This window comes from Triturus cristatus, chromosome 10, assembly GCF_964204655.1.
Source record: "Triturus cristatus chromosome 10, aTriCri1.1, whole genome shotgun sequence".
NCBI classification, from domain to species: domain Eukaryota; kingdom Metazoa; phylum Chordata; class Amphibia; order Caudata; family Salamandridae; genus Triturus; species Triturus cristatus.
The window spans coordinates 1,059,778,261-1,059,792,193 of record NC_140593.1 but is presented as its reverse complement, the minus strand read 5'-3'; the positions used below and the strand labels follow the sequence as shown (position 1 = coordinate 1,059,792,193).

The 13,933-nt window shown below is 48.5% G+C and overlaps 1 protein-coding gene across 2 annotated transcripts in view; it reads left to right on the top strand.

The window, feature by feature from the left end:
* SDK1 (sidekick cell adhesion molecule 1) overlaps positions 1-13,933 on the top strand; it is a 2,285,003-nt gene that overhangs the window by 1,445,203 nt on the left and 825,867 nt on the right. For both annotated transcript variants that reach the window (XM_085629198.1, XM_085629197.1), the window contains one exon: positions 5,724-5,826. In XM_085629198.1, the coding sequence (XP_085485324.1) occupies positions 5,724-5,826 (103 nt within the window). The remainder of the gene's footprint in view (positions 1-5,723; positions 5,827-13,933) is intronic.

Below are 13,933 nucleotides of genomic sequence, written 5' to 3'. Positions count from 1 at the left end.
ATGTCAGTGGCCCCTTCCAAGGTGGGACCCAGTCTGGTGCAGGTAGCCTGCCTCTCTCTACCCTGCCTCAGTCAGCCCAGGGCGGCAGAGGTCAGGGAGGCCAGTGGACCCCAAGAGGGCCCCTGTCCACAAGAACCCCCCCATCAAAAGAATGAGGATTGCCTGGCTAGTAGCCCTAGCCAGGTGATGGTTAAACACATTCCTGAGGGATCCCCTTTACAGGTAGTTAGGGACCTCCCCCAGAGGGATTCTGTTGGGCACAGGCAAACCTGGGACCTTAGGGCCCCAAACCTGACCTGTCCCTCCAGTAAGCCCACAAAAGGGACCCAGCTTCCAGCTTTAGGTAGCCAGAGGCTGACCCTGAGAGCACAGTGCAACTCAGTTAAGGAAAGAAAGGCATCCATGGTGGAGGATGATTGGAGGAAGCGGAGGCCTCACTTTGAGGACACTCACTTCTGTACTCCATCTCAACACCAGCCTTTTACTTTGCAAAGACACACCAAAGGTAGAGATTCCCTATGGTGGATACCCTATGATACCTTTAGGGTGAGGGATTGCTTAGTGGACCATGAGACAGGGGGTAACCATGCCAGTGCTGGTTCTTCCTTATATGGCCACTTAGGCAATATAGGCTTACCTGGTCAAGGTCAGCCTTATCTCCCTTCGTTTGGGGGGGGGGGTTGTGTAGGAAGGTGGATATCTGACTATGGTTACCCCCAACTTTTTGCCTAGTGTCTAGCTGGTTTTTCGACTTAGTTGGCCTGAGATCCTGCCATTCAGGATGTCAGCCTATCTGCTCTCTCTTTAAAATGGACTCCATGTACCCTAGGTGCATAACCCATTGGAACTAGATCACCCTGTGAGCCCCTGTACCAGTGTACACTAGGTACCCAGGGCATTGGTGTATCTAAGGCCTACCAGGGGCTGAAGCATGTATTGTGCCACCCCTGGCCTGGCCTAGCAATTTGACACAACTGGCTGATCACTCAGCTGGGGTAAGTTGGTGTATCCACCTCTTACTTAGGTGTAGTATACCTATACCTAACCTTAAATGGGACACATGTTAACCTATAAGTCACTCCTATGGCAGGCCTTAACAATCCTGAGGGCAGAGTGCTTGGTTTCATGTGAGATGGTGCTCTGGCATGAGCTGAGCCTGTCTGCAGTGGTCGGAACTACTTCCTTCTACCGTTTCCAGATATCGCCATACCATATACTCTTAAGTGCATTATGAACCTCACGGTTAAATGCTATCTTTGGTTTGGCTTTATCAAAACATGTCGAGTAAGGTGTCATACGAATTGGAATACTAACCCCTCGCCAATTCTGGCGACGGGGTTAGCATTCCACCCTTCTAGAGGGACACGACATGTACAGAACCTGAAACCCGGGTAAAATCAGACATAGCCTCAGCTCCACAAAATGGACGCTGCCACAACAGACACAAGTCTACCCTCCTGCTGCTGGGAGTCCTTCCAGCTTGGGAGACGTGGACAAAGGGTTTCCTGCCAGGGGAGGTGCGAGCACCACCCCAGACAGGATTTTGTGTATTGGTCAGGTAGGGCTTGAATAGAATCAGACATGCCTGAGGCTCACAAGGAGCCTCGGTGCATATGCCAGTTCAAACCGGTCCTGGGGCACACCAGCCCCGGACCTGGGGCGAGCTGGACAAAGGATTGGGGGTGTAACCACCCCCCTTCCTGGTCCCACCCGTAGGGAGGGACCTAGCAGGTAGTCCGGCCCCTAGAATCCGCTTAAAGGTAGGAGCTGTGTCCTAAGACTTCAGACATCCTGGAATCAACTTAACACTAAGAAGAAGACGGGAACTTCGACGTTCTGCTGCACAGAAGACTGAAGGAAATCTCCCCTATGGTCAGGGAGTGACCATCTTGCTAACGCAAGCACCATCCAGCAAATCGACGTCTGCTTTGCCGCCACCTCCTGCCGGAGCCCGAGCCCAGAGACCGACAAGAACTGGACCTCCAGACCTCTCACCGCCCGATCCACAGTCCCTGCAAAGGAAACCGTGGAGGCACCGAGACACGTGGAGCCAGCCATCTTGGAAGACACTCGACAAGCTGCAAGCGCGACAACCGAGGCTCCCTCCAAGTTGTGCTTTGGGTCCTGAGAAGCCCAACTTCCGAGCAGCATCTGCACCAAAGGTGAGCCCTCCAGCATCTCCACGATCTGCGTGGGGCCCCTCTGCACTTTGCAACTCGACGCGCCTAACCAGACCCTGGCCCGTTGGCTAGTGGCCATCTTGGCAACCAACTTTGAAAACTACGACGCTGGTCTGGTTGCTCCAGACTGGCCCCTGCTTCCCTCCAAAGGAGCAGCCCCTCTGACCTTGCTGGTCAGAGTAAACAGCTTTCTTCAATTCCTGCGACTCCTGCTTTTGCCAAGGCTTGTTTGCTTCTTTTGAATCGCCGACACTGCCGACTGCGGGAGCCTGCGTGGGACAGCTCGTGAACCGACTCCTGGACGTCGTCGACCTTCAGGGACCACGTGGCTGCAGAGACAAGCTACACCTCTTCACCTGTTTGCACCCGACATCGCCTGGTACCTACCTGGTGCCACGCCGGTCACTGGCTAGTGACTGTGAACACTGTCCCCTCTGCTTACAGGTCTTCTACAACTCCGATCCACCCTTGGATCCACCGCATCTCTTCTGGACCGGCCGCCTGCAGCATCTTTGTCGTCAGGCTCCATTGAACAGATAGACGAAACCCGACGCACTTCGAGACCTATGCACCCGCTTCCTGTGGGTGAGGTAAAGCTGGCACTCCGGTGCACAAGTGTAGAGTAACATCTCTAATGTCTAGATCTGAAGTCTTGATTTCGTAGTTCAACCAGAAGACCCTTTTAGCAGTAACTTTTGAACTTTTACGCACCCATTGAAAACCTATGGGAGCCCGCGTGTAACTTTCCTCACTGCACACGCGACCCGTGGACCTCCTGGTCACTAACTGAAGTTAGCTCCTTGTAGGCCCAGCGATTCTAGAGGCCCTAGGCCTTTTGCCTTTCCTGTTCGTGGTACTTATACCACTATTTTAGTATATGGTTCGATCGGCCACCAGGGCCTATCCACATAAAGTGCAACTTCTGTATATTGTGATACTTTCTTGTTTAACGATTTGTGCTCCTGTGCTCATAAAGAGTCTAGGGGATACTTTGAGTAATAAATACATATATATTTTGAATATATATCTGTGTGGTGTCCTTTCATTGGTATAAAGGGGGGTTACATATGGTAAAACAGCTTGCTTTACATGCCTAAACGAGTTTAGCCTCAAAGACTGCTTAGCCTACGCTACCACTAGGGCAGCTGGTCCGAAAAGGTTGACTTACAACCACACCATAAGGGTTGCTTGGCATGGTACAAGGTGGTCACTTTAACTAGTGAACATCATATACCAGGCCAACTTCTCATAGTACCTTTTCCCCCGCAGCCTCCGATGGTTGCCTCCCGCCTTGGAGTTCTCCTAGCAGTCTCTGGGAAGGCAGAGGCCTCTCAGCCAATCCAGACGCTGCTCTGCTGGGAGAGCAGTGTCTGGATTGGTCTGGACGGCCTGCTCTGCCACTCAGACACTGCCTGTCAGACTGAGGCATTTCTCCAACCCGGCTGTGAGCACAGCAGCATTCACAGCAGGGTTGGAGAAATGGAAGTGCGCATGTATGTTTGCCTGGCCTAGGACAGTCAGCCAAACATACATGCACGCTTCTAAGTGCCACCACTTGCGTGTCATGGCCCGCCCCGCCCTCCATGCATGTCAAATCCAGTCAAAGAAAAATAAAATGATATTGTTTCATTATCATTTTATTTTTCTTTGACTGGCTCTGACGAGTGCTGCCATTACGGGGAGCCGCCCCTGAACCTGTGAGTGCACCATCTGTAAGTGCTGTCAACTAGGTTCTAGTTAGAGAACTTAGGGCCCGATGTAGGTAAATCTGAAATACCGATTTCTTAATAGCGAATTTTACCGATTCGCTATTAAGAAATCGGTATTTCCTATGTAGGTAAAGATTCGGTAAAAAATACCGAATCCTTAATATTCCTTATTACCGAATCGGTAATTGAGATTTGGTAATAAGGAATACCTATCCATTCATTTCTATGGGCTTGGAGGCCCATAGGAATGAATGTGAAGACATTCACTATTAGCGATTCGGTATTACCGAATCGCTAATAGCGGGAGCACTTTCAAGGGTGCCAGGGTGTCAAAAGGACACCCTGTTGCACCCCTGAAATGTGCATGTGGGCACATGTGGCGCACATACATGCCCTAAGGGCATGAATGTGTGCCACATGGCACTTAACAAAAAACAAAAAGGTGATTTTTTAAAGGAAATCGGTAATTACCACCAACTTTAAGTTGGTGGTAATTACCGATTTCTTAAGGCTCAAAAGCACTCTTTAATGTGCTTCCTACATTGCATTTAAGGAATCGGTATTACAGTTCCCTCATAGGGACCACCTTTTTGGTAAAAATGATCCAGCCCAGCTCCCTGGATTTCTGAGTTGCCCCATTTGTTTTAGAGGACTCTCATATATAGAGGCTGCCCCCAGGAGACTTGTTAAGTTACAAGGAAAGGTTTCTCATGGAGGAGCCACCTCCCAAGCGGCACTGAGTATCGTGAGGCCTTGGGGGTTTAAGTTGATGTTGCACTGCATATCTTCTGATAAAGTACTGAAAAACTGAGGATAGTTTTTGGATACATTTTAAATGACCTTTGCATATATTGTATATGTTATAGTATTCTTATATTATATATATATTAGGGGCGCAAGCTCATGATGAGAATCAGCACACGCAACAAAACAGTGCCTTTTTGCACATTTCTCCAATGTTTTAACATTTGCTGCTTCAATCAGGTTCTCTGAATGGAATTTTATGTTCTGCTATGCTGTTTTCGCATAGTGCTGCATTCAAAAATTCTATTCAACCATTGAAATTGTATATACTCATATTGATGATTTCCAGGAAGAGTAATCTTGAGAGCTGACATCTGGTTAGGATACTATCAAAACCATATAGTTGCCAGTGAGTAGTGGTCTTTTTCAGATTGAAGTTAGCAAAAAATCTCCCCCCCCCCCCATATTGAGTTTGTTCAATACCAGCTGTGCAGTGAAATGGTTCTAGTTTCTGACTTCCTTTGCTTCTTGACTGCAATTTAGTCTCCAGACTGGCAGTACTCTGTCATTTAAGCTTCACGGTCAATTATAAGACCGTACATAAAGAGACATATATTACTGTCTATAACGGCAGATCAGTTTAGATGATGAAATAAAAAACATTTAATAGAGTTACAGTGGGTTGTTTTTGTTACAAAAATGATCAAAAAATTATTATAGGTATGTAATACAAGATTATGCAGTATGTCTTTTTTATATTCCAGTCTATGTTATTTTTTTATATTAGAGTTTATATTCTTTTTTGCGTTTTTCAGAGGTGGGAAAGATGTCATTTACCTGCATGCTTCCATTCCCATTAAATGTGTGATTTAAAATCACTGCAATTAAAATAAGTTGGCCAACTTTTGAGCTACCATTAGGCGTCCGATATCTGCTCCTAGGTGTTATGCGAGCAGTCTGCTGGTATGAAATAGTGACGAGGGCAGATTTTAAAGCTGAAGGATTTCAAAATGACACATGCACTACTCGGTGCCAAGGCGATTCAGCAAATCTGTTTTTTTACATGAGCTGTGATTTGTGTCTTTTTCAGCTCGAACCTTCATTTCTCTGCCTCCCGAGGACTGCAGCGTTATAAAGGGGACCACGGCCACTCTGCAGTGTGGAGCAACCCACGACCCTCGGATCTCCGTCAGGTGGGTTCTGTTTTTTTGAATTTTTTTTTTTTTAGTCTTTTTGTTAAAAAGTTACATTTCTCCAGCTATCGGGAGGGATCTTTCAAAGTGTGAAGGAACAGATTGAGGGCCCTGCTTTTTAGCAGCCGGCCCTTGATTGCAGCTTTCGTAAAGTTGTAGGCTAGGTCGTTAATCATAAAAATCCCATTTTCTCGTTCAGCTTTATGTATTATTTACAATGAGCTGTGTTCCACTTCATGACTCCAATACAGCTCGCCATGATTTCTCTGCCAAGGTTAATACACTATCAGTAAAACGGGCCTGTCAGGAGCGGATACTTACCGAGAGGAAAGCACTGAGAGATTGGATTGAATTTCAGACATTTTACTGGACACCTAAAACAGAGTCAGATTCATCTCGGGGACACTCATTCACAAGGCGGTTTAGATGCACTTAGAGAGTGTCCCTCTGATCATGGGCCCTTCTTGGTGTCCATCAAAGTTCTACCCCGCTCAGAATCAATCAGGAAGGGTTATCTGCACCTTGGCCCACACCACAGGCATGCCATGTCCTTGATGGGTGTTCTATCTGTGCATTGACCCACACAACAGGCGTGTCGCCATGTCCTTGATGTTTTTTCTATCCGTGCTTTGACCCACAAGCGTGCCACGTCCTTGATGGGTGTTCTATCCATGCCTTGACCCACACCACAGGCATGTCATGTCCTTGATGGGTGTTCTATCTGTGCATTGACCCACACCACAGGCGTGCCATGTCCTTGATGGGTGTTCTATCCGTGCCTTGACCCATACCACAAGCGTGCCATGTCCTTGATGGGTGTTCTATCCGTGCATTGACCCATACCACAAGCGTGCCATGTCCTTGATGGGTATTCTATCTGTGCATTGACCTGCACCACAGGCATGCCATGTCCTTGATGGTTGTTCTATCCGTGCCTTGACCCACGCCACAAGCGTGCCATGTCCTTGATGGTTAAGTATTAGGGCCACATGTGTGCACGGTGGTATGCCGTGTCCCCAGATTCTCCTATGATAACAGCATTCAAAGTCCCCTCACACCTATAGCTCATCTTTACTCGACACCACAGCTCGCTCATAATTCATATGCTATTATGCCCTTGCTCTTTCATAACCCACCGTCTAGTATTGCAAAAGGTTGGGCCTAGGAGATGCTAGTGAACGTAGGGAAAGTGCAGGAGAGGGGAGGAAGAACCAGGTGAGTGACTGGGTAATATGGCAAGTGAGTTGCAGCTCCAGCTTCTTACCGTTCTGCATGCATATGTGCTAGAAGACAGGTTTGGGGAAGGCCATGCACTCTAACATTCCTAGAAAGTAGTTTGCTTTGTATGGTGCTGTACTGCAACGCTACACTCGCTCTCCGTTGTTCCAGCGACCTTCTAAGGCCCAAGTCCTACACACCTGTCAGTTTGCCATAGACACAGAAACACTTTCGCGAAATGGGTATGGTTCTGAACCCTCCATATATATGGTGAAATCTCCATCCTTGAGTGGAATAGCTAAAATAATAAACTGGGAAATCTAGGGCGTGGTCTTGAGGGCTGAAAGCTCCCCCATGCGAAAATACTACGCTGGAAAGATACTTAGGTCGAGGCCTGTGGGTAATTTGTAAAAAGTGCCGGGGCTGTTGTCAGGAGGCTGCTTGCTCCAGCCCATTTCTCCTGTTAGCACCGCCTAAAATAGAACCAATTACTAACCGTGAGAGTGGGTAGCGGATGTGGTGTAAGGGCCAGAGCTGCCGACCTCGGAGCTGGGGAACCAGGTTTGAGTCTCGGCGTCTGGTCAACATCCTGTGATTCTGGGCAAATCACGTAATCTCCCAGTGCCTACCATAAATTAATGTGTCCTTAACTGCTGCTCATGAAAAGCACCTGTGTTGATGATGAAGTACCGGTGATGAGCACCGGAAACCACTGACTCAAATTAAGCACTGGTCAAGCCACTAGCAACACAGCAAGCTTCTTCTCCAAATGCACTGTTCTTCTCCAAGATGCACTTCTCAACTTTGTGAAATTCATGCATGTTATTGTCATTATACACGCTACATACACATGCGTAGATTGTATGTGCCTTTGCAAAATGCAAACCTGTTACAGATGATCATGTTATAACTTTGGCTGCTTTAAGTTTGAGGTACACTGGAAAGAAATCTTCTGAGTCGAATAGGTCTCTGACTTTTTCGCTGACCTCGCTCAAATTACTTCCATTCCCGTTCCACTACTGTAAGTTTAATAAAAGTATAGGTACAGCCTTTTTGTGCATTGACAAAATATATGAAAGTCAGTTTCTCAACTGGCCATTAATTCTATTGCATTCCAGTGGCGTAGCTAGGCCTTAGGCTGCCCGTGGCGGCCCCTGCTCGAAGAGCGGGGTGAGTGTTGGGAGGCGCTGCTGGAAATGCATGTGGCTGCAGTTAAGAACAGAGGGTTTGGGGGGGTGCTGCCGATTCTCCCGGCGTGATGTTCACCAGCTTGAATCAGTAAATTAAAAATAGCATCTGCATAATTTCCTAAGTGTGTGTGTGGTGATGCATGCATGCATATTTGTCATTAAGCATATATGCACCTAGAGAATGCCAACCGCATCAGTGTACCTACATGCGTAGATTGTATGTGCCTTTGCAAAATGCAAACCTGTTACAGATGATCATGTTATAACTTTGGCTGCTTTAAGTTTGAGGTACACTGGAAAGAAATCTTCTGAGTCGAATAGGTCTCTGACTTTTTCGCTGACCTCGCTCAAATTACTTCCATTCCCGTTCCACTACTGTAAGTTTAATAAAAGTATAGGTACAGCCTTTTTGTGCATTGACAAAATATATGAAAGTCAGTTTCTCAACTGGCCATTAATTCTATTGCATTCCAGTGGCGTAGCTAGGCCTTAGGCTGCCCGTGGCGGCCCCTGCTCGAAGAGCGGGGTGAGTGTTGGGAGGCGCTGCTGGAAATGCATGTGGCTGCAGTTAAGAACAGAGGGTTTGGGGGGGTGCTGCCGATTCTCCCGGCGTGAAAAATCAACACGCCTTACCGCACTCTGCCGCTTGCGGAACTTTGCGGAGTGCAGCAGTTTTTTTGCCACTTCACATGACTCTGCCAAGGTCCCTCTAAAATAACTTTTTTTTACAAATTCAAGTGATGTTCACCAGCTTGAATCAGTAAATTAAAAATAGCATCTGCATAATTTCCTAAGTGTGTGTGTGGTGATGCATGCATGCATATTTGTCATTAAGCATATATGCACCTAGAGAATGCCAACCGCATCAGTGTACCTTTTTTTTCTTTTGCTGCGTCAGAACTCATATGCAAACAACATCATATGCAAGCCGGATGCTTTGCTGTGCTTGCCAACAGTATTCACTACCTCAAGTTAGTGTGGACGCAGACCAATCTGCTTGTCAATTAGCACATATGCATTTTGGCAAGACTTCTCGCCACAACTAGGAAATCTACAATGCACATAGTTACTGTTAGACTTGGCATCTTTGGTGTGGTTACCCGTGACTTTTTGCCTCTACCCGCTGTATTTTTTATGCTGTGCTGGATTTAGTTTTCGCTGGCTTAGATCCTTTGGGTACTTTGCCACTGCTGATTAGTGTCAAAGTGCAAGTGCTCTCTGTGTAAATTGTTATTACAATAGGTTTTCCCTGATTGGCATATTTGATTTACTGGTAAGTCCCTAGTAAAGTTCACTGAGTGTGCCAGGGCCTGTAAATCAAATGCTACTAGTGGGCCTGCAGCACTGATTATGCCACCCACATGAGTAGCCCTGAAAAGGTTTTAAGTTTTAAAGTTTTAAACTGCCATGTCAACCTGGTAAGTGCACCCACTTGCCAGGCCCTAACCTTCCCTTTTCTTACATGTAAGACACCTCTCCAGAAGACCCAATGTACACCCATGGGCAGGGTGCAGTCTATGTGAAAGGTAGGACATGTACTGGTCTGTGTGACATGTCCTGATAGTGAAACACTGTCAATTTCGTTTTTCACTATTGAAAGGCTATCTGCCCAAATAGGATAACATGGGGGATACTTTGTAACATCTTACAAGTATAACTTGCCATTTGGACAAGATAGAGAAATAACGTTTAGGCTCTCTGAACTCAGCATTTAATAACACATCTTTTAGTGAAGATGGGTTTTAAATTGTGTGTTTGAAAATGCCACTTTTAGAAAGTATGCAAAAGAAATAATTGATGGAGGGAATGGTGGACAATGCAAACATTCACCCCCAGTCACAAAGATCTGGGTTTAATCCATCATTCTTTTGTTCACCACACCACTCCAGTTTGGACCCAGCTCTATGCAAATCAGTCTTGACCCTGTTCCTTGTGGGAACAGTACAGCCCGAACTGCCAAGCCAGATCCTCCCTGGACCGGAAACAAGCATCCTGGGACCGGTTTCAGGGCATCACCCTTCATCAGCCAGGCTAGCTTGAATCCAGTGGTGTAGTGAGCATGGTACCCACGTCTGGGCATACTCTTCCCACTTAGAGGGACATATGCAAAAGAAACAATTGATGGACGGAATGCTGGACAATGCAAACATTCACCCCAAGTCACAAAGATCTGGGTTTAATCCATCATTCTTTTGCTCACCACACCACCCCAGTTTGGACCCAGCCATATGCAAATCAGTCTTGACCCTGTTCCTTGTGGGAACAGTCCAGCTCGAACTGCCAAGCCAGGTCCTCACTGGACCGGAAACAAGCATCCTGGGACTGGTTTCAGGGCATCACCCTTCATCAGCCAGGCTAGCTTGAATCCAGTGGTGTAGTGAGCACGGCACCCACTTCTGGGCATACCCTAACCACTTAGAGGGACATATGCAAAAGAAACAATTGATGGGCGGAATGCTGGACAATGCAAACATTCACACCCCAGTCACAAAGATCTGGGTTTAATCCATTATTCTTTTGCTCACTGGTCCCAGGATGCTTGTTTCCAGCCCAGGGAATCCTTGCCTGGCAGCTTGATCTGGACTGTTCCCAATGAGCGCAGGGTCAAGACCGATTTGCATATGGCTGGGTCCAAACTGGAAAGGCATTGTGAGCAAAAGAACTATGGATTTAGGCCCAGATCTCTGTACTGGGGTGAATGTATGACATTGTTCTGCATTCTGTCCATCAATTGTTCTTTTTGCACTTTTAGAAAGTAGGCATTTTCTTGTCTAATTATTTTGTGTGCCTCTGCCTGTGCATTTACTGTCTGGTTTTGGAATGACAGGGGCTGGGGATGTGCATTCATTGTAGACAGCCACTGGGGGTTGAGGTGTGCCTGGCCCTACCTGGATGACGTAGAGCTGAGCAGAATATACCTTGGCTGAATTTAGAGTAGTGGGAGGAGATTTCCTTGCACCTGAATAGAGCCTGTCTCCCTTGCACAATGCTGTCTCCACCCCCTGTGATCATACTGCACCAGTGAGGACAGAACTGGTTTGGACTGGGCTCAAAGACCCTTGCACAAAGAAGAACAAAGATAAAATGAGGTAAAAGTAGTGGACCTTAAACCCCAGAACTTTAGATCACTTCTGGACTCAAGAGGAACCTTTGCTAAGGAGAAGAGCTGGAGAGCTTTGAGGAGAATTACTGCCCATTTTGCTGTGTGCTGTGTGGGATTGGCCTGCAGTTGCTGCTTCTGCCAAGGAAAGGACAAAGACTGTAACTTTGCTGTGAACCTGCTTGAAGGAGAATCTCTAAGGGCCTGTGTGTGCTGGCCTCATGTTCTAAATTCTCAGGGTCACAAATACTTCAACCCAGCTCCCCTGAACACTATTGCTGAGAGTTCTGACCTGCCAGGAGGTGCCTATTCCAGTTTTGGCCCCCTGGAGGTTGGTCCTGCTCTTTGGTGCTAGAACAAACCTAAAAGAAGTAAGAAAACCTGTCTCCGACGCCATCAGCGACGCCGCGACCTGCACCGAGGCCAGGGGCACGGCTCGTGAAGTCCACGACGCACCGCCCGGCCTGCTCCGCATGTTTTGAGGCCTGTCGACGCCTGCAGTTATTGCCATTTCCTGAAGTCAGGGCTCGCACAGACTCTATCATCCCCAGCGCCTGCATCCTGTGATCGCAGCCCCGATAACCACTGAGGATGACTCCACAAACTCGTCAACTTCACACCGTCGCTGGAACCGACGCCTCACCGCTGATGCAACAGACTTCTCCTGTGCTGGATTCAACACGTCGCCTCCTCGCAGACACAACACCTCACCTCTCAATTGGAGTCAGGGAGCCAGCCTCGACCTCGGCACAATGCATCACCTCCACAAAGTTGTGCATCATCATAGACTTCTTTTCCAAGGTACTTTTGTTTGGGGGTCCGTGTGACTCCATGCCCGACAGCTCGCGGTCGATGCAGTACTTTGGTAGTATTGCTTTCACAACGTCGCAATTGCCCCATGTGGAGCTACGTATCTATCTATCTATCTGTCTATCTATCTATCTATCTATCTATCTATCTATCTATCTATCTATCTATCTATCTATCTATCTATACCAGGGTTACTCATAGTACGGCCCGCGGGCCGCCAGCGGCCCGGCAAGCCTTCATCGGCGGCCCGAGGACCTTGCAGACATCCTACATGTGTTTAAAAAAAAAACAAAATAGTCTAAACACTGCCGTTTGCAGCAGCCCGGACTCTGAGACTCTGCTCTGTGGGGGCCGGGGATTCCAGTGATTGTCAAAGTGGAGATGCAGGGGCCTAAGAGGTGAAATACAACAAAGCTTTATTAACATGTAAATGGTCTTTTAAAGACCTGTGAAGTACTCGGGTGTGGCTGTGTGTGAGTGCTGGGAAGCTGTCTCAGGGCGGCTGTGTGTGCGCGCTGGGAAGCTGTCTCAGCCCAGGCTGAGGGCTGACACACACATTGGTGAGATGACAGAGGGTGACGGAGAGAGGGAGAGGGAGACAGAGGGAGAGGGAGGGAGACAGAGGGAGGGAGAGAGACAGAGGGAGGGAGAGAGACAGGGAGAGATAGAGGGAGGGAGAGAGATAGACGGAGGGAGGGAGGGAGACAGACGGAGGGAGGGAGATGAAGGGGACGGAAGGAGGGAGAGGGAGGGGGCGGGAGGGAGACGGAGGGAGACAGGGAGGGAGGGAGACGGAGGGAGACGAAGGGAGACAGAGGGAGAGGGAGGGAGACGGAGGGAGACAGGGAGGGAGGGAGACGGAGGGAGACAGACAGAGGGAGATGGAGGGAGGGAGACAGGGAGGGAGAGAGACAGGGAGGGAGACGGAGGGAGAGGGAGGGAGGGAGAGGGAGGGAGGGAGAGGGAGGGAGGGAGACAGAGGGAGGGAGATGGAGGGAAAGAGACAGAGGGAGAGAGACAGAGGGAGAGGGAGGGAGACAGAGGGAGGAAGAGGGAGGGAGAGGGAGGGAGGGAGACGGAGGGAGGGAGACGGAGGGAGGGAGGGAGACGGAGGGAGGGAGGGAGACAGAGGGAGAGAGACAGAAGGAGAGGGAGGGAGACAGGGAGGGAGACGGAGGGAGGGAGACGTACGGAGGGAGAGAGAGGGAGACAGAGGGAGAGAGACAGAGGGAGAGAGACAGAAGGAGAGAGACAGAGGGAGAGAGACCGAGGGAAAGGGAGGGAGACAGGGGAGTGAGACAGAGGGAGGGAGACAGAGGGAGGGAGACAGCGGGAGGGAGACAGAAGGAGGGAGACAGAGGGAGGGAGACAGAGAGGGAGACAGAGGGAGGGCGACTTAGGGAGGGCGACAGAGGGAGGAGGGCAGGCGACAGAGGGAGAATGCAAACTACAGTCTTAATACACACGAGGCCTCTTCATTATGATTTTACATTATTGCAAAAATGTAATCTGCATCCTGCTAATGGTTAAATGTTTTTTAAAGAACAAATACTCTTGAAAAACGCCATTGCATGACCCATTTATGCAGAATCATAACATTTAATATGCTCTTTATTTGTGAACCTCCTGATTTAGGGATGGTACTTCAGTTTAGGCCTCCTCACCCCCATGGAGAAATACGTGTCGTTATTAAGGGGGAGTGCTTCTGCACTGCTGTCAGTGCGCATGTCAGTCTGGCCAGCCGTCACAGGACGGCCAAACCGACATGCGCACTGCTTCAAACCCGAGC